This window comes from Podarcis bocagei (genome assembly GCF_964188305.1).
Source record: "Podarcis bocagei genome assembly, chromosome: 12".
NCBI classification, from domain to species: domain Eukaryota; kingdom Metazoa; phylum Chordata; class Lepidosauria; order Squamata; family Lacertidae; genus Podarcis; species Podarcis bocagei.
This window is the reverse complement of record NC_138137.1, coordinates 20,749,058-20,768,975: the sequence shown is the minus strand read 5'-3', so window position 1 is coordinate 20,768,975 and position 19,918 is coordinate 20,749,058. Positions and strand designations below refer to the sequence as shown.

The window sequence follows — 19,918 nt, the reverse complement described above, 5'->3', positions numbered from 1 at the left end:
AGAGGTCAAGATCAGCATCTGAAATTGGGGTAGAAATACCTAGGCAGTTAATATAAGCAGTACAGTGGTACCTCGGGTTACATACGCTTCAGGTTACAAACTCCGCTAACCCAGAAATAGTACCTCGGGTTAAGAACTTTGCTTCAGGATAAAAACAGAAATCATGCTCCAACGGTGTGGTGGCAGCAGGAGGCCCCATTAGCTAAAGTAGTGCTTCAGGTTAAGAACAGTTTCAGGTTAAGAATGGACCTCCAGAACGAATTAAATACTTAACCCGAGGTACCACTGTACATGAGTATTCCCCCAAGTTTTCTAGTTGCTGCATTCTGTACCAACTCAACTTTACAAACCGCCTTCAAAGGCAGCCTCATGTTCAGCAATTCAAAGCATATAACTCTGAGGCTAAGCCCACCTGCTCTACGTAGGTCCACAGGTGGTCAGTTATCAGAAATTAAGGCAAGAGGTACTGACTTGGTGGTCCAGTGTATATTGGACAGGGATTTAGTCCCGTTTGTCCCCAACCAATTCCAGGAAGAGTAAGAAAATGAGAAACAAACACACCAACCAACAACAACAACCACATCGGCCTTTTTACAGTGGTAGACCAGAGTAGGTCAGATTAACAAGGCCATTTTTGCCTCATTTCCCCAGCGTCTATGCCTCAGCCCACCCACAATCTTCCAGGAACCACATTAACCAGATACTATCCCCTGTGTAGGCATGCATATGTAAAGATGAGGTGGTCTAGCAGAGGTTGTGGTGAGGCCAGGAAATTTAAGTCTTCATTTTGTTTATTTTTTAACCCATTTTCTTTTTTGAAAAGATTTAGTGTCTTGACTGATTCTCCCTCTCCCGAGCCCCCTCACACATAGACTGAGATACAGAAGGAAGGAGCTGGAGAGGAGTCATAAACTAATCTGTCATTTACCTTCCCCAATATCCCCCTACAACTTTGCAAATAATAGGGTAAGCGGATTTATTTCCATCTAGTCCCAATAAGCAGAATTATTTGAACTAGCACTAGAAACCTAAGGGCTATCTTCTATTAAATTTTAATCTTACTTTCCAAACTTTTTGTTGTTGTTGTCGTTCAGAAACTGTAACAAAGTACTGAGTTCAAAACCTGCTGTGAAAGTTATTTTGAAAATAAAATAAACATGCTTGAAAGTTTTAATCTTGATTGATTCACATTGAGTGAATTGCTAAATAAAATGTTTTAAATGACAGCATTTTGTTTTGCTAACCTTTTCTTAACTTCCTGTTAAAATAATCCTGTAAGCTTTTATTAAATTGCCTGGGTAATTGTGGAGAACCACAAGTAATAAGAGACAGCGAGCATAAGTAAAGCAAGATGCTTTTTCTTAAAATACGGCCAGCTCTGAGTACATGATCCAATAGCAAAAAATTTCCCAACTTTTTGGAATATAATCTGACGTTATAGAGGTGCACCTGCCTAGGAATGCAGCAAAATAAGATTTGATTTGACTTTCTTTGCTAATCAAAAAGACAAAAAGTCTCCAGCCAACTCACTGGGACCTCTAAACCTTTCCTTTCCCCTTAAAAGGAACATTCAGAGGTAAAAATATATCTATTCTCTGTAACAGCTCTATAAAAATTATAGCCTTGGTCCAATGATCCTCAGCTCACAGAGGTTGGGGCTTTTTGCTTCCAGATTAAAAAATTATTGGCAATGATTTTCTATTACCACATACACCTATAAAAAAGAAATGCTGATTTAGAGTAAATTGAAGTCACCACGCTGCATTTTGTCACAGCCATTCCTTCCTGGAACCAGAAAACATTGGCAGAATCTCATCTACTTTAAAGGACACTACACCTACTTGAGGGGAAGTGTCATATTATTCCCTCCTTTCAGTTAACTCAGAAATCATATAAACGTGTCTAAGCCAGAATCTGATAGTTGCTTGTTTTATTGCTTGCTGCAACCATGGTTGAACGTACCGGGTAAATATTTTCTGTTTTTCTACTGCCCTCCCACCACATAGTATCCATCTGCAAGAGTAATGGGGAACATGTGGCCCTTGAGATGTTGTTTGACTCCCAACAGCCCCAGACAACATAGTCAGGAATGGTGAAAGGTGTACTCCAACAGCTTGTGGAGGACTGCAGGTTTCTGATTCCCAATCCACAGCTGAGTAAACACTACAGCAGAAAGCCATTGTTGCAATGTCACTCTGGCATTCTCTGCTGCTATAAAAAAATATTTTAAAGCCGATTTTATGCTGTGAACCGCCCTGAGACATGCGGGTATAGGATGGTAAACAAATTTAATAAATAAAATAAAATAAAAATAGGTAAACACCCTAAGCCCCACAACGTCTTTTGACAAAGAAAATCAGGTGTAGCCTTCAAATTTTACTTCAATTTATTTTACTACAACTTGTCAGCCATAAAGTTTCTGGTCCAGTCTGATTCCAGAAAACACTGGGGGAACACATTTGAATACCATCTTCTAGGAGTGGTTGGTGCTTTCGGCTGGTGCTCTTGCACAGCGCTGGCCTCACTGCCACCCTGCCCTGCCCCATACCATCCCAGTAAGCAGTCATCCAGCTTCTTCTGCCATCTTCCTTTGAAGTATACTACGTGCAGCTGAAAATCCACTTAGCAACACCACTAGCAACCAATCCTGGTCTATTGAAATATATCACTTGTATCAGTTGGGCTCTCGTGTTGTCTGCTGCTAACAAAGCAATAAGCATACAATGATAAAGTATCTAGCCAGTAAGGACTCCAGTATGAGAGTGACTAAATGAGCCGTTACTCAGCAATTTATCAGTTTCTCTCTTTTTTTTATTAAAGGACCAGGCATTTCCTCATTCCTATGCAAGTCTCTTTCTATAAATGGTCCCCTTTAACTCTTCCCTTCTACAGCACCCCATAGCTGAGAATTTACCAATGTATTTCCTCTTCCCAGCCTGAGGTCACCAACTTTTTAGTATTTCATCAAATATACTAAGCCCCTTCTAATGTAAAGGAGTCTCTTGAACCTTCCCTTAAGCAACCTGTTCTATCTTCTCCATTTTCTACTACAGTGGTATCTCGGGTTAAGAACTTAATTCGTTCTGGAGGTCTGTTCTTAACCTGAAACTGTTCTTAACCTGAAGCACCACTTTAGCTAATGGGGCCTCCTGCTGCCGCCGCGCCCCCAAGGCACGATTTCTGTTCTCATCCTGAAGCAAAGTTCTTAACCTGAAGCACTATTTCTGGGTTAGCGGAGTGTGTAACCTGAAGCGTATGTAACCTGAAGCGTATGTAACCCAAGGTACCGCTGTATTAAATGCACAGAAGGGACAAACTTCTTTGGCCTCAGCTACGATTCCATATTTGAGAAGATTGTGTGACATCACTTCAGTAAGACTAATCCTGTGATATATATTGGAACCACTGTATCTTGCGGATGTGAATTGTTTTAACTGGTTTAAATAGTGTATTATGGGAAACAAGTAGTAGACTTGGAATAGTAGTCATGGAAGGGATGGGGGAATTTCTATTGGCAAGATAACCACAGAATGGTTAAACATGCTTCCTCAAACCTTGCATGAAATTCCTGCGCATCACATGGAATTTGGTTCTAAGGCAGGGGTGGGGTAGGTAACAACCCAGACAATGTAAGGTTACCAGATTTTTTTCAATGAATCCAGGGACACTTTCCAACTTCAATGGATTTTGTATGGGGACTGATGTGTAAGTCCGGGGACTGTCCCTGGGAAATGGGGACGTCTGGTAACCTTAAGATACTGGCTAATTTCATCTGGCTCTTTGGGATCTCTCTCACTCACCAGTTGCCCAGCAGGGAGAAGCTGAGACAGAGCAGGGCTTTGATGCTGCACAAAGTGTGTACATGTAGCTCTGCCCTCTCCGCGAATATTTACTATAAAGATAAAGGTAAATGACCCCTGGATGGTTAAGTCCAGTCAAAGGAGACTATGGGGTTGCGGCACTCATCTCACTTTCAGGCCGAGAGAGCTGGCGTTTGTCCACAAACAGCTTTCTGGGTCATGTGGCCAGCATGACTAAACTGCTTCTGGTGCAACAGAACACGCGATGGAAACCAGAGCGCACGGAAACACCATTTACCTTCCCGCCACAGCAGTACCTATTTATCTACTTGCGCTGGCATGCTTTCGAACTGCTAGATTGGCAGGAGCTGGGACAGAGCAAAGGAAGCTCACTCCATCACGGGGATTCAAACTGCCAACCTTCCATCAGCAAGCCCAAGAGGCTCAGTGGTTTAGACCACAGTGCCACGAGCGTCCCAATATTTACTGTAGGAAAATCTAATTGGTGGTAGAAATGCCTAAGCAAAGAGGCAAATGTCTGTTCATTGAAAACAGGCAAAAAAGTGTCCATCCTGACTACCTGGGAAGTACCAATTCAAAGGATTTGTCATGTTGGGATGCAGCTTCACATTATTGGCCGTTATTGAGCCCATCACTGCATCCATGTTCTGGTCTGCAGACTGTTCAGCCCCGTAATTCAGAGAAGTAGAGCTGGGTGTCATTCTGCATATTGATGACATCCATCTCATTCCAAATTACCTACCCCAGCAGCTTCATACAGACATTAAACGGCACTGGGAACAAGATGGAATCCTGTGGGACTCCACTGCCTTGCCACTGAACAGCAACTCCACAATGCCAGTCTCTCAAACCTGCCCCAGAGATAGGATCAAAACCACTGCAACATGGTGCCTCCAGTTTGAGGTCTACAGAGATGGCCCAATAAGATATCATGGCCAATTGTGTCAAAAGCCACTGGGAAATTAAGGAGTAGAAACAAGGGCATGTTCTCTCTAGTGAAAATATTTATATCGGGAAGCAACAACTGAAAATACATTTAAATGGGTTTCTTTGATACTTTAACTCTAACTGTTATAATTAGGAAAATATTTGCATTTTATGCACTATCTGATTTTGCAGCTATAATGTAATGTAGGCGTAAGCTATTAAATTGGCATCCGCCTGTCTCGGGAGACAATTGAAAAGTGCGCTGTCAAGGGCAAAGTCAAACCATTGGAGAGTTAAAACATCTTGAAAATGTACTTGGCAAATGAATCCACCTCATCCATTCTCTCTCTCTAATATATAGATAGATAGATAAATAGATAGATAGATATAGATAGAGATACACACACACACACACACACACACACACACACACATATACAGGTTATGATGAAAGTTAGGAAACAAAATTGTGTGGGGTACATATAAACGCATTCAGAAGTAGAATCAGTAAAATGTTTGTTCTTTTCCACTAGATAAACTCTTACTGAACCCGTGAACCTGAAACTTCTCTGGGGCTTTCACAGCAGTCTACAGTTTTCAGCTTAAATGGCTAAGTTGTTAACATTTCTTTCTAAATATGACTTGGGGGTACGCATACACTACACAATTAAGCGCATAGCACCTACAAATGTTCCGCTAACCAGATTGCTAATTAGCATGCTGTTTTTATATAATGCTTCATAAAGCTCTACTTAATGCAATCGGATGGCAAGATCATTGAAAGTTACCTCAGTTGCTGCTGCGCAGGAAATCTCCTGGCTTGCACTATCCCCAGAGAAACATTTTGCTAGCCCGTTGTTTCCCCCCACATGACATTGATTATTTTCAGAATCAAGGGTGAAAACAGTGGTCGCCACCTCCTCTGTAGATCTGATCCTCTAGCCCAAATGCCTGCCCCCTCTATTATCACATTCACCAAAACAATAACAGTGTCTCTGCATAGTTGTCACAGCACAGAGTACTTTGTGTAAAACAAAAACTCCTCTTTCTACTACCGGTAATTATTTGCAGTGCTGTGATATCTATAATACTCTCTATGCTCCAACCCTGCTAGATGCCATACATGGAAAATGGAGGGAAGTTATTCCCCTCTCTAGACAGTTTATTTTTATTTAACAAACTTTATAGACCACTTACTGTGCAGAAAACCAGTTTATGAAGAACAATCTAAAATATTCATTTTTAAGTAGCGATAAAACCAAGCATTAACAACAAGTTGATGTGACATTGGGTCCCCCCCCTCAAAATATACACAAAACCAGAAATTTTAAAACAATTGCATGTAATAAAATTACATGCCTGAATAGGCTTGACAAAGCAGAAACATTTTTTTAAAAGAAGGCCTTCATTTATTTTATTTAGTTTGTCCCCAAAATCATCACACAGTTGTACCTAGAAACTTTGTCAGAAAGTCTACCAATCACATTGTGGTGGTATTGTGGTAGAGTGAAAAGCACTATAGTTGCAAGTCAAAGCTGAATAAATAAAGTTTGATAAATAAAAATTTGACCCTAGGGGTTACCCTGCTAAATAAGCAGGCCTGGTAATAGGATCTACCCAGCAACTTACTTGGGTGAAGCTTTAGCTACTGGTAGTTCTAACAAAAGGGATGAGAAATCTTATGAGGGACAAATCACATGCGGACAGGATTTCTTTCTTCCTTTAAGATATTTCAAGGTCTTTATTGAAGACATTTAAGGTCACGCTTAAGTCCTAAAATCTGAAGGGTATTTAATTTAAAATAAAGTAGTAGCAGAACCCTGAAGAGCAAACAACATCCCAACATAAGTAGGAAGTTGGGGGGAAAAAACCTTTTAGAGGTGGACTTTGGTCTTTTGAATTTCAGTAGCACCCTGTGCAAGTCCAAAATTTGGCACCCCCCCTCACCTCCCATTGTGCTCAATTCACTACATCACAGCTGCAATGCCCTCATGGGCTCAGCACCTAGTGTGGCAGAACTGGTCACACTACCGTAAATCCATCTCCGCTTTTGGTACAATACATGACAGTTGCACCCAACCACATTCACCCCTATTACGGCAGGTCACCAACAACCAAATTAAACGTGATGGTTACTTGTTGCATCATATACCTGCCACACCCAAGTTGCAGGCATGGTGGGTTTTCACCAGGATTGTAAAAGTGGGAAAGGTTTTTAAATCCTTTCTGCCTCTGCAGAGGTCCAAATGAAACACCCTCCTGCAGCTGCAGTCGGCCCTTGGAGCAGAGGAAGCTTCCATTGGTGACAATGAGAGCTTGTCTCCCAGAGCTACCAGCAACTATCACAAGGCAGTTCTAACTGGGATTGCAGGAGAGCAGGTTAAATCTTCCCTTCGCGTGTGTTACCAGCCCTGGAATAAATCAGCTCCATGACTACTACTTATTAAATGTTTATTTTTTAAAAAAATAAAATGCAGCAGCAGGGATGTGTTTCATACCATGCCAAGTTTGGCTCTAAGGTTTTCACTTCCACCTTCCATCTCTTATATGAGACTAGCAAGGTAGCACAATGACATGCAGTCTAAATGGAATATCTGCATCTGGGAGACTTCCGGGGTGGCACCATCGGCAATGGCAGACTCCCTCTGATCTGGAGGGACTAGCTCCAAGCGAAACGGGTCTTTTCCGCTACGGTGAAGCGGGGACCCTTTCAAAAATCACAGGCGGATGAAGCCTGTGACCATGGGACTCGGCGGGCACCTTTAGCGCCCCCCCAACCCGCAAAGGAACCCACTAACGGGCTCCGGAGCGAAGAGGGGGAAGTGGCGCGGTGCTGAGAGTCAACTGCTTCTTCCGTGGAGTGAAGCTGCACAGGCGTTGCCGGAGAGCGCTGCCTTTTTCCTGGGACAATTTGGCTTCTTAAATAATCACCCGTGAGTACTTAAATCTCGGACAATTGGACTTTAAATAAGGACTTGCGAGCAGAAAGGAAAATTGGACTTAAAAGTTTACTTCAATTTGGCACTGAAACAGGAAGGTCTAAACAGGAAGTCAGCCTTCCGTTTCTTTGTAGATAGATTAAAGCAAAGACATGGCAAACTAGAGCGCAGAAAATCACTTGTAAAAGGTTAACTTTCATCATTTAAAATTGTTGAACCCACTTCGGAAGCAGGAGAAGAGGGAGGATTTTTTTTCCGGACTGTTTAAACCTGCAGAAGTGAGTGCAAAATAAAGTAACTTTCCACCGTCTTGATCCTGGAGCGGGGTGTCAGGACTGATGTTTTTTGAAGCTCATTGACCAGAGACAAACATCTTTGACAGATAGCTAAAAGAAGAGAAACATAGTGATTCCATTGTTCCCCTTCGCATTTTAAAGGAACAAATATTGACAAAATATCTGAAAAAGGAAACTTTGTTGTCAGACTTGTCTTTAAAAGAAAGAACAAATAGAAGTTTTCCCCCTAGAGGGAGACTGTGAAACTGTAACCAGCTTGCAGCTGTTACTGATTACAATCGTGGGAATAGACTCTGACCTTGCAGGACAATGTATTCAGAAGCTCTGTTGTGTGCTCTCTGTAAAACAAATGCCCTACTGGAACAGCTACATGAGAAGACGGACTTGATGACTGATGTGATCAGAAATTTTGAACAGGCAGTGGGAAATTATATGGAGCCCACCCAGGAATTAAATCAGGAGTATGCCCTGACAGAACAGATGAGGGAAGAGGATGTTGCTGAATCTGGGGTGCCAGAGATGGAGGGAGCTGTGGCCCAGCAGGATCATGAGCTTTTGGATTTGACAAATGAACTTGGAAAAAGCCAGATTTGGAAAGATAAAGTTTGGTCTGGTTTGGAAATGGGGGGTTGGATAGACCCCCCTATGCAGGGATGTTTGGACTTTTCAAGTCTGGCAATGGGCCGTGAGATGTTTAGGGTTGTGGGGGCTCTTAATTTTGGAGGGACTTTGAAACATGTTCTTAAATACCATATGGAGTTTAGTGTGGACTATGGAAAAGGGGCTGATTTGTCGAGAAGGGTCAAAAACATTGTTAAGCTGGAGTTCCCACGAGTGAAAGGAGCAGGAGACAAAGGAAAATACAGCTATAAATATGAAGACGAGCCGCGGAAGGGACATGGAAGAGACTTAAGGGCCTCGGATACAAGATTGCCAGGTTAATGCGCTAGATTGATGGGATAAATAGGACTGACAAAACCCGGGACCAGGAGGAAGGAACGTTGGATGAAGATTGGATTGTTTTTATTTTCTTTTTATTACTAGGATTGTCTTATAAAATTGATGAATGTTAGAAAAACGTTGGAACGAAATTACTTGGCTTTAGCAAAAATGTTTAAAGAATTATGTAAGAATATTATGGTTATGAGAAGTTGGTAAAAATAAGACTTAAGTTTTAAGCTTTAAGGTTTTTTATAGTAAGATAAGATTAAAATAGATTAAGGTAATGTAATGACAGAATATTATGAAATATGGAAAGGATTTGCTGTGACAATTAACAACCAGGATACAAAAAAGGGAGGAGGAGGAGGTCAAAGAAAGAAGGTAATGACAGTTGAGGATTTGAGAATGATGGATTTGTTTTTGAGTGTTTGTGGTGCATTTTTGTTTTTTGTACTTGTATTGTTTGATGTGGTTTGTTTTTTCTTGTTTTTTCTTTTTCTTTTTCTGCTTTGTTCTCTTTTGTAATTCGAAAAAATTTTCAATAAATATCATATTAAAAAAAGGGAATATCTGCATCTGCCAGGAAGTGGCATTTCATGCTTTGTGGTGGGCTGATGACCATATGCCGTTATTGCTATGTACTGAATTCACAAGCTCTGAGTGCCTTCTGGCAGCTCCCTCACTGCGAGAAGCGAAGTTACAGGGAACCAGGGCCTTCTCGGTAGTGGCGCCCACCCTGTGGAACGGCCTCCCATCAGATGTCAAGGAAATAAACACCTGACTTTTAGAAGACATCTGAAGGCAGCCCTGTTTAGGGAAGTTTTTAATGTTTGATGTTTCATGGTAATTTAAATATTTTGTTGGAAGCCATGCAGAGTGGCTGGGGAAACCCAGCCAGATGGGCAGGGTATAAATAATAAATTATATTTCATTATTATTATTATTATTATTATTATTATTATTATTATTAACCGTTTTACCACACAAACAGGCAGTTCAGACATCAAAGGACACAGATTGCATTGGATCACATTTACTTCATTTTAGAAAATGAAGAAACTTTGCCAAGTGCAAACTGCAGCATTTTTCTTTAATTTATCATTGGAACGTGCAGAATATCAGAGTGGAACAGTCCTATATATTACAGTATATTTTGGATTTATCACTGGAAATTAGAATGGATGGTTACATTTACTCAGATCAATCTGGCAAGAAACACACATACACACAGAGGAAAATTCTCAGAAGCTATGTAATAAATGTAAAATCACTGTTTGAGGAGTATAAACTCTCTTCAGAGACATTAAAAGGTATGTCCTTGTCAAACTGTCCTGTTAAGTCAAATCTAATTTGTAGCCTATCTTTCCTTAGGCTGATAATGTTCTAGTGAATTTGACATGTCTCCGTAGATTTCTCAGGCTGGGATGAACTTACAGAAGCTTCCAGAAATACACTAGACTTTCTTAGCCAATGTATGTGTTTACAAAATGTCATTAACAGGCTTGGGCATCGAAACACAGTGTGGCCTATGTTTCAGTACTATATAGGTCAAAGAGGCAAATGGAGCTCAAAGTGTGATACGGCATGTCAGAAAACTGAAGCAGAATGCAAAGGTCACATTGCTAAGCATATACACACACACTGTGGCATGTGTGATGAAGCCCAGAAGCTCCATCCCCAAAGTGATTGAATTTCACACAAGAGTATTTGGCTAAATAGCAAAACAGCAAACTTAGGTAGCTTGTCATCCACAGCACAATCTCTGTTTCTAGATACAATAGAACTTCTACTTTCAACAGCCTCCATTCTCGGACGTTCCAAGTTGCGACCACAGCAAACCTGAAAGTAACTGGCAGGTTTGCCACCATTCATGCATGTGCAGGAGCTGCGATCACAGTTTGCGCCTGGGCAGAAGCAGCGATTGCCGTTTGCACATGTGCAGAAGCAGGCAATCACTGCCCGTGCCTACGCACAACGGCGCCTCTCCCAGCAACCCGTTTCGTAAGCACGGGCCACCAGAATGGATTGTGGTCATGAGTAGAGGTTCCACTGTATTAGATATGATAATGGGTTGGGAGCAGAGAAGGCAGGCCAGCTTCAGTCACATCGTCCAGTGGCTCCCCTTCCTCTTTAGCTTAAGGTAGTATGCATGTAACATCACTATACATCACTGGAGACATGGAGCAACCAATGAAAAGAAAATTTTCATGATGTGTTGTGCTCTCCACCTCCCTGTAACTTGTAGTGACATTTACATTGTTCCGTGGCATCAAGGTGATGTGACTTTCTCACCTGTGCCAACACCGTCCTCTGAAGCAGAGTGGGGGTGGACAATCACCATATGTTGATGTCATGATACAAGAGAAATGATTCTACAGGTTATGAGAAAGAAGGATAGAATCTGACACAGAGAAGCCGATTTGGGCTGATGCTCCCAGTCTCTCTATTCTTAACTCTCCAATTTTCTAAATTATTGCAAAACATATCTTCCTGTTAAATTATTGTTATACTTCATTATAATGGCACAGAAAACTTTGGCATTTAACGTTGATTTGGACAACTATGAATTAGTTGCAAGCAATGCCACCCACAATGCACTTCTAGCCTTTGCGAAATTGCTGATTCACAGGATATCACATTGCCTACATACACCTTTATAACGCCAGTTCTCCTGCTAATATCAGTACTTGTATCTCATTTTGCCTTGCTTTGCTCATGACTGCTTTGGTAATAAAAACAGAATAAGAAAAAGAGAGAAATAGAAGTTTTTGGTGTGTTTTTAAAGCCATGTAAAATATGTAGCTAGAGCTTAAACCTTGCCTCGAAAAATCAAACCTCAGCAAATTAAAGCCAATGTGGAATGGTGTCTAAAAGATGAAAGAAAGAAAAAGTACAGCCTGGGTGTTATACAAAACTATTTTTTTAAAAAACAGCAAGGATGAAAATACCTAAAAACTTATATAATGTCAAAGATAAAGTGAATATTGCATTATTATATTAGCTAACTGAGCTATTTAATTAAACCCAACCAAAAGGCTGACAAAAATATTTACATCAGTTCATGTACTCATTGCACAAAAGCATTTATAAGGCAAATACAAATATATAAGCTTTTGCATCATACACACTCCTTTTTTCTCTATCTGTGTAATCCTACTACTAATAGGGGAGAAGGATATCAACCACCACTTGGTGCAGTATGGGGTACCATCTATTTCTTCAAGCCTAACCATGTCTGCTGAGAAGTTTATTGAAAATGGGGCTTACTTCAAGGTAGGTGGGGTTACAGATTGAAATCTCCTTGCATTGCCGGAACCCAAAAGAACCCTGGTGCCAGGGATCTATTGCTAGCCTAAGACCATTGTTATGCCGAAGAATGGGGCGTATGCAAACTGTAGTACTTTATTTGTACAATTAATGGATATGGTTTTTTTAAAAAAACTTTGGGTTGTATCCAGACAATCATTTGCATAAAGATCTCCCCAAGGCGACTCCCTGAATACTGTCCCCAATCTGCTCATGGGGGTCAAGGAGTCATCCACAATTGCACCAAGGGAGATACGGGGAATGGCAGCAGGAGTAGGGTTACCATATTTCAAACACGGAACATTTTGCCAATTTCTGCTGCTAGAGACAGCAATATTCCAGATATGTCCGGGAAATTCCGGACATATGGCAACCCTAGGCAGGAGGGAGTAACTGGCTGAAATCAGACAGAGCTACCTTGCCCAGGCAGGTTTTCAGGATAAACTCATACTACTCTGGTTACAACCCCCCCCCCTTTGTTAATAAGAGCTGAGAAGCTGTTTCCATTTTATTCATTTTTCAGATTTATCAACTACTCCACAGAAAGAAGCTACCACGGAAGTGCACAACTAGGTAAAATACAAAGATACAGACTCAATAATCTAAAAACACCAACACTCTAAAAAAAACTATTTCTACAATTGTACAGTTAATTTTCCATAAAAAGACTGGGACAGCATTTCAGGGAAAGTCATCTTATAGAAAAATGACTTCAGTGCCCACCTAAACATCAGAACCTAGGGACTTGTCTAACATCAGCTGGCAACGGATCCCAAGGGGCTGGAACACTTGTTTGAATTTCAGGAATACGAAGGCACTTCCTGCAACCTTGATTTACATTCTTGTCTTTAATTTCTAGCAAGCTGGAAACAGCTCTATTAGAAAAGAGCTTAATTCCTTTGTTTTTCACGTGTGTGTGTGCGCGCACACACACACACACACAAAATGACCCTTGGCATTCTCAGTCAGAGGTGCTTTGTTTTTGTATTTTTAGAAATAATAAACTTGCATGCTATCACTCAGGGATTAATCAGCCTGTGTTAATTATTTGTCAGCAAAAATAATTTAAATACTTATTCTGAGCAATTGCTTAGAACCCATGAGCAAACACTGTTAAATATTAATTCATATTTCATTACTAGAAAATGCAGGAATGGACATGTTCTTTCATTAGCCCCAATAATTTCCATTAGTAATCCGACATATACAAATTAGAAGTAAATTACTCTTCTGTGGTATGGGTTTGTTTTCTTGCTAATTCTCCAGGGGATTTGCCCCCCTGAACCCTATAACTGTTGCACGTCAAACAACCACGGGTGGGAGCTGCGTATGTGTGAGCACTGATTATCTCTTTGGCTTGAAATATATATTTTTTTTAAAAAAATGAGAAGTTCAATGGATGACATAAAAGATGGAAACGACATCTGCAGTAGAGTACTTACTGCATTGAAGTTGGGGAAGAGATTGACAGCTGCTGCAGTGTCCAGAGGGAATGGAAGAAAGGGTTTGATATCCAACGGAGGCTGCAGGGCTGGGGCTGGAGGACGTACCAGGGCTGGAAGAGCAGGGCTCTGGCATGTACCTCCTATACAAAGAAAGGAGGGGAAAGAAGAAGAAAAAGTGAAATCATACATAATAGATTTTTAATCTGGTTTCATTGTATTGTAGATAACAGGCACTTAAAACTAAGTCATGTAAAGAATGTCAGCCATCAGTCTCTTTGGCTTGGCAGCCTAGCAGGAATACACACACACACACACACACACACACACACACAGCCTGCCAGGCTCTTCAACTGTGCTGAAGGGCCACTACTCTCTGCGGAGGAAAACGTAGCTTGGGCAAAGGCATGAAGCACAGGTTTCCATTCCCCCCCCCCCAAGTCTAATCTGTTCAACAATACAGTGGTACCTCAGGTTAAGTACTTAATTTGTACCGGAGGTCCATACTTAACCTGAAACTGTTCTTAACCTGAAGCACCACTTTAGCTAATGGGGCCTCCCGCTGCAGCCGTGAGATTTCTGTTCTCAGCCTGAAGCAAAGTTCTTAACCTGAGGTAATATATCTGGGTTAGCAGAGTCTGTAACCTGAAGCATATGTAACCCAAGGTACCACCAAACAGATGGTTGTGTAACTTTGAGGACCTCACACTTTGGGTCTTTAAGAAATGATTCCATGTCTTACTGCATACCCTTCAACCTTTCTCCGATGAAAACAGGGACATCCTGCCATACGCTCCACCGTTTGGAGGGTCTGTTACTGTCTTCCTCTTTTTGCCTGCCTGTGCTTAATGAAGCACCCAATAAGGTAGAATGAAGCCAAATAACCATCTGATTCGTCTTACAAAGCCACACACACATATAGGACCCCATGGCAGAAGGGGAAACAGCTTAGGAGACAGGTGGGGTTGGAGGAGAGAAGTGAGTGAGGAAAAGACTGAATACATCTCCCATACTTTTATGCTCCATATCACCCCTCCTTAAGCAGTTTGTCTAGGATTTCTTGTTTGAACACTTGTCCCCCCCCCTTTTTTTTTTTACACTCAAGGGGCTTCTGGCATATATTCCGCATGGGAAAGTAATATAATATGCAACTTGAGTTTTCTATTGTTTCCACAAAGAAGTCCCATTATGAACAGAAAGAAAGACCTCTCGGTTTTGTGTATTTAATAATAATAAAATGAACATTTGTGTTTAGAACACTTTTAAAGGTTTTCTCTTTGCTCTTAATAAATGAACTAATGTTATTTCTCCAAACTAATTATGAGGCTTTACAGTGAACTTTAAAGGCTAATCTTACCAAGCAGCCTGAAGAAATGAGTAAGAACCTGCTCTCTTAAAAAGGAACAAAATGTGGTGTTGAGCTGTTCTCTGAAATTCTGTCCAAAACAGTTCTTCAGTATAACTGAAGCCCTATAGACTATTGTCACAGATTAGGGTGATCAAGAATTGCAGTGAGTTAGTGTCCCCTGCTAATGCTGCTTCTGAGCGTTCCCTGGGACCCAGATGGAAATGAAGCAATTCCTTTGCATACTGATAAGCAGGCAACTGCTAAACATGGACCTCAATTTTTCTTGTGGTTTGCCCGCATCACAGACCACAACATATTCAGTTGTCTGAAAGCTGGGAATATTCAAGTCCTATCTCTGCTTACAATGACTCCTGTGTTTTTTGGTATAGTTCCAGAACATCAATTCACAGCTAATTAAGATTCTTTGAATCCTGTGAAATTCTTAAAATATGCCTGTATTCTCTTAATCTGACAGGCGGGTAGCAGACTGCAAAAACTGGCAGGGGAGTGTCCAACCCCCCCCCCCACCTAAACAAACAAACAAACAGAGCACCCCACAAACAAAATGCAGTGGTCATTTTCCTCCCTCCTGCAAATACTCCACTGAAAGATAAAGAATGAATAGAAGGTAAGAAACTTGATTCCTTTATATAAGGTAAGAGGTTCTTTTCCAATTACAATTCTTATATAAAATTATTGGATGGATTCACTTCGAATGTGTTAACTGCAGCCAGAAAAGCTCTTAACCAGAGTTGCATTTTAATACATCTAATTGAAGGCTCACAGTAAATGATTGAATTAACTTGCTATATCAAATTATCAACTCTCCTACTTTTGGTAGGAAATCTGCTGGAAACGAAATTATGTGACAACACGCTTTTCCCATCTTTTCAATTGCTCTCTAAAACACCTGACCAAAAAAAAAGTTTAGCGAAAGGGAAGCATTGGTCTTATAAATCAAGTATATCAATTTATGGCTCATATTTATTTCACATTGTACACTGACTTCCATGGAATCTCTTGTGATTTACAACACTTGTGAAAGTGGAAATTGAATCCGACCTTTAGAAGAGCGCCATTATGGGAGGGGAAGTGATAAAAGAATAATACAAGTCAGCACTCATCTTAGGCAACCAGACAGTCATTTATCAGCTGCTTAAATATTGGCTAAATTGACCTGGGGGAGTCAGAAGTATTTAAGGCACTGCTGTGAGAAACTTGGCTACATAGAGTGTTACTTTGGTTCAGTACATCAGTGCAATATTGTAATTGAACAGAAGAGATTAAATAAGAATGACTGTTATAGCATACAGAAAAAGGGCAGCTAACCCTGTGCCCTCCAGATATTGTCTGATCCCTCTCCCAAGACCCCAAGCATTAGCTATGTTGACTGGGGCTCATGGGAGGCCAAATCCAACAGAATCATGGACAGCCACAGATTGGCCACTCCCAATAAAGAGGGTTGCATCTAAGATCTATGGGTTCTATTTACATTTTCAAAAAAGAGAAGGCTCTTTGGTCACTGAGGATGATGCAAGGGTTGGTTGTAATATTGTTTGTCAGCACTAATCTAATATCTTGGGATTTGACTAACTGAACAGTGGGAACCTTGAGAATTTCCAGGCAGATGGGATAGCATTTTTATAAATCCACAGAGTTCACAGCAAGAAATTCCCAGATATCACCCAAACACTTTGGCCATGATCTCTTCTGCATCCAGCAGAACACCCAGAGCACCTCATTTATCAGAGCCACTAGTTGCATTAGGTACAAAATACAATCTGAAATTTCAGTGTGCTTGCCTGACTGCTTGGCCCTTGGATCATTAACAAACTAGAACACTCAATGACACACAATTGCCAATACAACTCAAGTGCGTATCTTAGGGTTTATCCAAGTCTTGTCTGACAGTTACATCTGTCTGGCTCCTGGACATATTGGTCGTGCCCGTGTCTGTGAATGACAAATCTATTTTGGAATATCACGAACTTGGCAAATCCATACCCAAGAATATCACCAGTAGTAAAAACTCTCATTTCCTTCTTGTCCCAAAGATTTGCTCCATGCTTCTTACCCAAGTCACAGCAGGTACAGCCATATGTTACGCTCCATGCAAACCTAATGACTTAAATATGTGTTAGCTGGCAAATCCTTCCTGTGAAATTGACATAGGACTTTTCTAATCAATGAATGTGTGTCTAAATCTACCTCCAGTTTTTAAAAGATTTCATACTGCTGGCATATAGATAAAATTAAATGAGGGAGATATGCAGGACAAATGAAGCGACAGGACAGCATATCCACCAAGACTCTTTCCTTCTCCATCAGAAATCTGACAGTTTTGCCTGAACTTGAACTTATGATTTATTTTAAAGACATGATGTCTGAATGGCAGCAGGTACAATGACTCACTCTAGCCTGACCTTTTCCCAGAGGGAGGGGGGAAGCCTCTGTACAATCCCAATAAGAAATATACACCACACCAGTTGCTGTGCTCTTAGTTTCTCAAGTAAAGGGCAGGGGAGCATGAGGAGATTTCACCCCTCCCATACCCAAGAATCTCCTGACCATCTCCTGATGGTCTCTGCTGACTCCACAGAGAGAAGGAGGCGTGTCCTGCCTATCTACTTATTCTGCCCAGCAACATATCTGTGTGTGTGAGAGTCAGTCAGTCAGTCAGTGTATCGGAGAGAGTGAGAGTGTTAGAGATCCTAGAGATAAGATTGCTGCTAAGAGCAGCTGCAGACTCTCAGTGTAGCATTGATTTATGCTTAGAATATTCAGCTCTGTATATAGTTTTGTATCATAGTTGTAGTTACAGAATAAAAGGAAGATATTTTACAGAGCTGCTCTCCGAGTGGTTTATATTCTGCAAGACTCTGCAAAAATCTGCTGCGCAACGACTGTATTATTGAGACAGTGAATCCAGTGCTCTCAGCTCTAAGCTGTGAGTCCACAGCACTGTGACCTGTTCCTGTGAGAAAGGAGGTCTCTGGCGGTGCTACCCAGCTCGCCCAGCCCAGTCGGGGTTGAGGTGCAAAAGAGTCCAGTTGGTGCACTGGCTCTAGGGCGATGCTGACATAGCATACTAATAACCTTGATCATTTTACAGAATCAGTATTGGAAGACTCTTCAAAAAAAACACATTAGAAGTTAACAGTCACACAAAAACATGTAAGGAGTGTGTGTGAGAGGGAGAGAAAGGGGTATTGGCATTTACTTCATATACACTATCCAATTGGATAGTGTATAACAACTACACAACTATATTCCTGCTAGGAGGAGAATGGCATTTTACTATCAATTCAAAATTGCAGTTCTAGCTCTTGGAAAATACAAAACCGTTATGCCTTAGCTGAAGCAATATTGCCTGGATTCTTAACAATGGAGCAATTGTTTGGAAAGTCCCATACCTACATGCCTTCTTACATAAAGTGCACAGTGATTCGTGCAGCCAAATTCTAAGCATGCTTACTCAGAAGCATATCCCATTCTGCACAGTTGGACTGACTCTCAAGAAAGTGTACATATGATTTCCACATTAAAATGCATCATTTTAAAAAGCAGCACGGGAGATGGATTTAGGCAAAATCAAACTCTGTCTGAGTGTAGGAGATACTTTACAAAACAGTGGTACCTCGGGTTACATACACTTCAGGTTACAGACGCTTCAGGTTACGGACTCTGCTAACCCAGAAATAGTACCTCGGCTTAAGAAGTTTGTTTCAGGATAAGAACAGAAATCGCGTGGCGGTGGCACAGTGGCAATGTGAGGCCCCATTAGCTAAAGTGGTGCTTCAGGTTAAGAACAGTTTCAGGTTAAGAGCGGGCCTCCAGAATGAATTAAGTTCTTAACCCGAGGCACCACTGTACTGAAGGTTCCCTGTAACTTCCAGTGATTCTTTCGCTTCTGTTTTGATGCTACATCAGGGAACCGAGGGCTGTTGATCTGAGGGCTATGACAACATTCCAACTATGGGATCAGATACAGTCTAACAGAACATAAAATGTTATGAATATGTAAATAAACAAGATGCATGATATTTCCACAGCAGTAACAACTTGAAGCTCCTAAACTGACTGTGACATTAACAGATATAAAAAAATGCAAAGTGGCAGCAGTTTCCTCCGTGTTTATGTAAATTGATTTCAACATACATAATACATGCACACTAAGATAACAAACATTTTAAATGTTGGGCATTTGATTCTTACACAAATTGCTTTTGTTGCATCTCAAGTAATTTGTATTTGCACTATTCAGTTATGTCCATGCGTGCATAATATATTTGCAAATGGCAATCACATCTTTCCATCCTTCTCTAGTTTAAAGGGTTAATTCAAGCGCTATTCCAAAGAGCTTGCTACGGCACTCCTCTTTTGATTGTCCTTTGTAAGTATGAAAGCAAAGACAAAAGACCTCTAGGACAAGAAAAGTCCAGTACATTCTGAGTGCATTGATTTTATCATTGTTCATAACTGCTCATCAGTGTTCCACTCTTGTAAAAACTATTCAAGTTTTTTAGCAGTAAGAAGTACTATTTAAATCTCTCCCCTGCTAACCGTTTGTTAACATCTCAGACAGCTGTATGCACCATTTTCTGCTGTGTGTGAAGTAGATAGAAAGAAGAATTTGCTTCTGGGGAATCTATAGATCCTATCACTGTGAATGTGCCCATTTCTAAACTCTTTCCTGTCAGCTGTACGATTAGTATCAAGAAGCAGATATCTTATCAAAATCCTTCTCTTATATAAAAAAAAAAGGACTCAAGACGGAGCACTCATTTCCGGGTTGGAGTTGGACTTAGTCCAAAACAGACTTATAATAGACTGGACTTGCCAGCCCATATTTTGTAAACCCAAGGATTTCAGTCCTAGGATTTTTAAAGTTACTATC

The 19,918-nt window shown here is 40.9% G+C and overlaps 1 protein-coding gene and 1 long non-coding RNA gene across 16 annotated transcripts in view; one reads left to right on the top strand and one right to left on the bottom strand.

The window, feature by feature from the left end:
* ZNF385D (zinc finger protein 385D) overlaps positions 1-19,918 on the bottom strand; it is a 560,232-nt gene that overhangs the window by 114,731 nt on the left and 425,583 nt on the right. For all 15 annotated transcript variants that reach the window (XM_081164656.1, XM_081164666.1, XM_081164665.1 and 12 more), the window contains one exon: positions 13,674-13,816. In XM_081164656.1, coding sequence (XP_081020782.1) covers positions 13,674-13,816 — 143 coding nt within the window. The remainder of the gene's footprint in view (positions 1-13,673; positions 13,817-19,918) is intronic.
* On the top strand, positions 10,934-13,251 carry LOC308570319. Its single transcript, XR_014001120.1, has 2 exons — positions 10,934-11,065; positions 12,755-13,251. It is a non-coding gene; the product is annotated as an uncharacterized lncRNA (long non-coding RNA).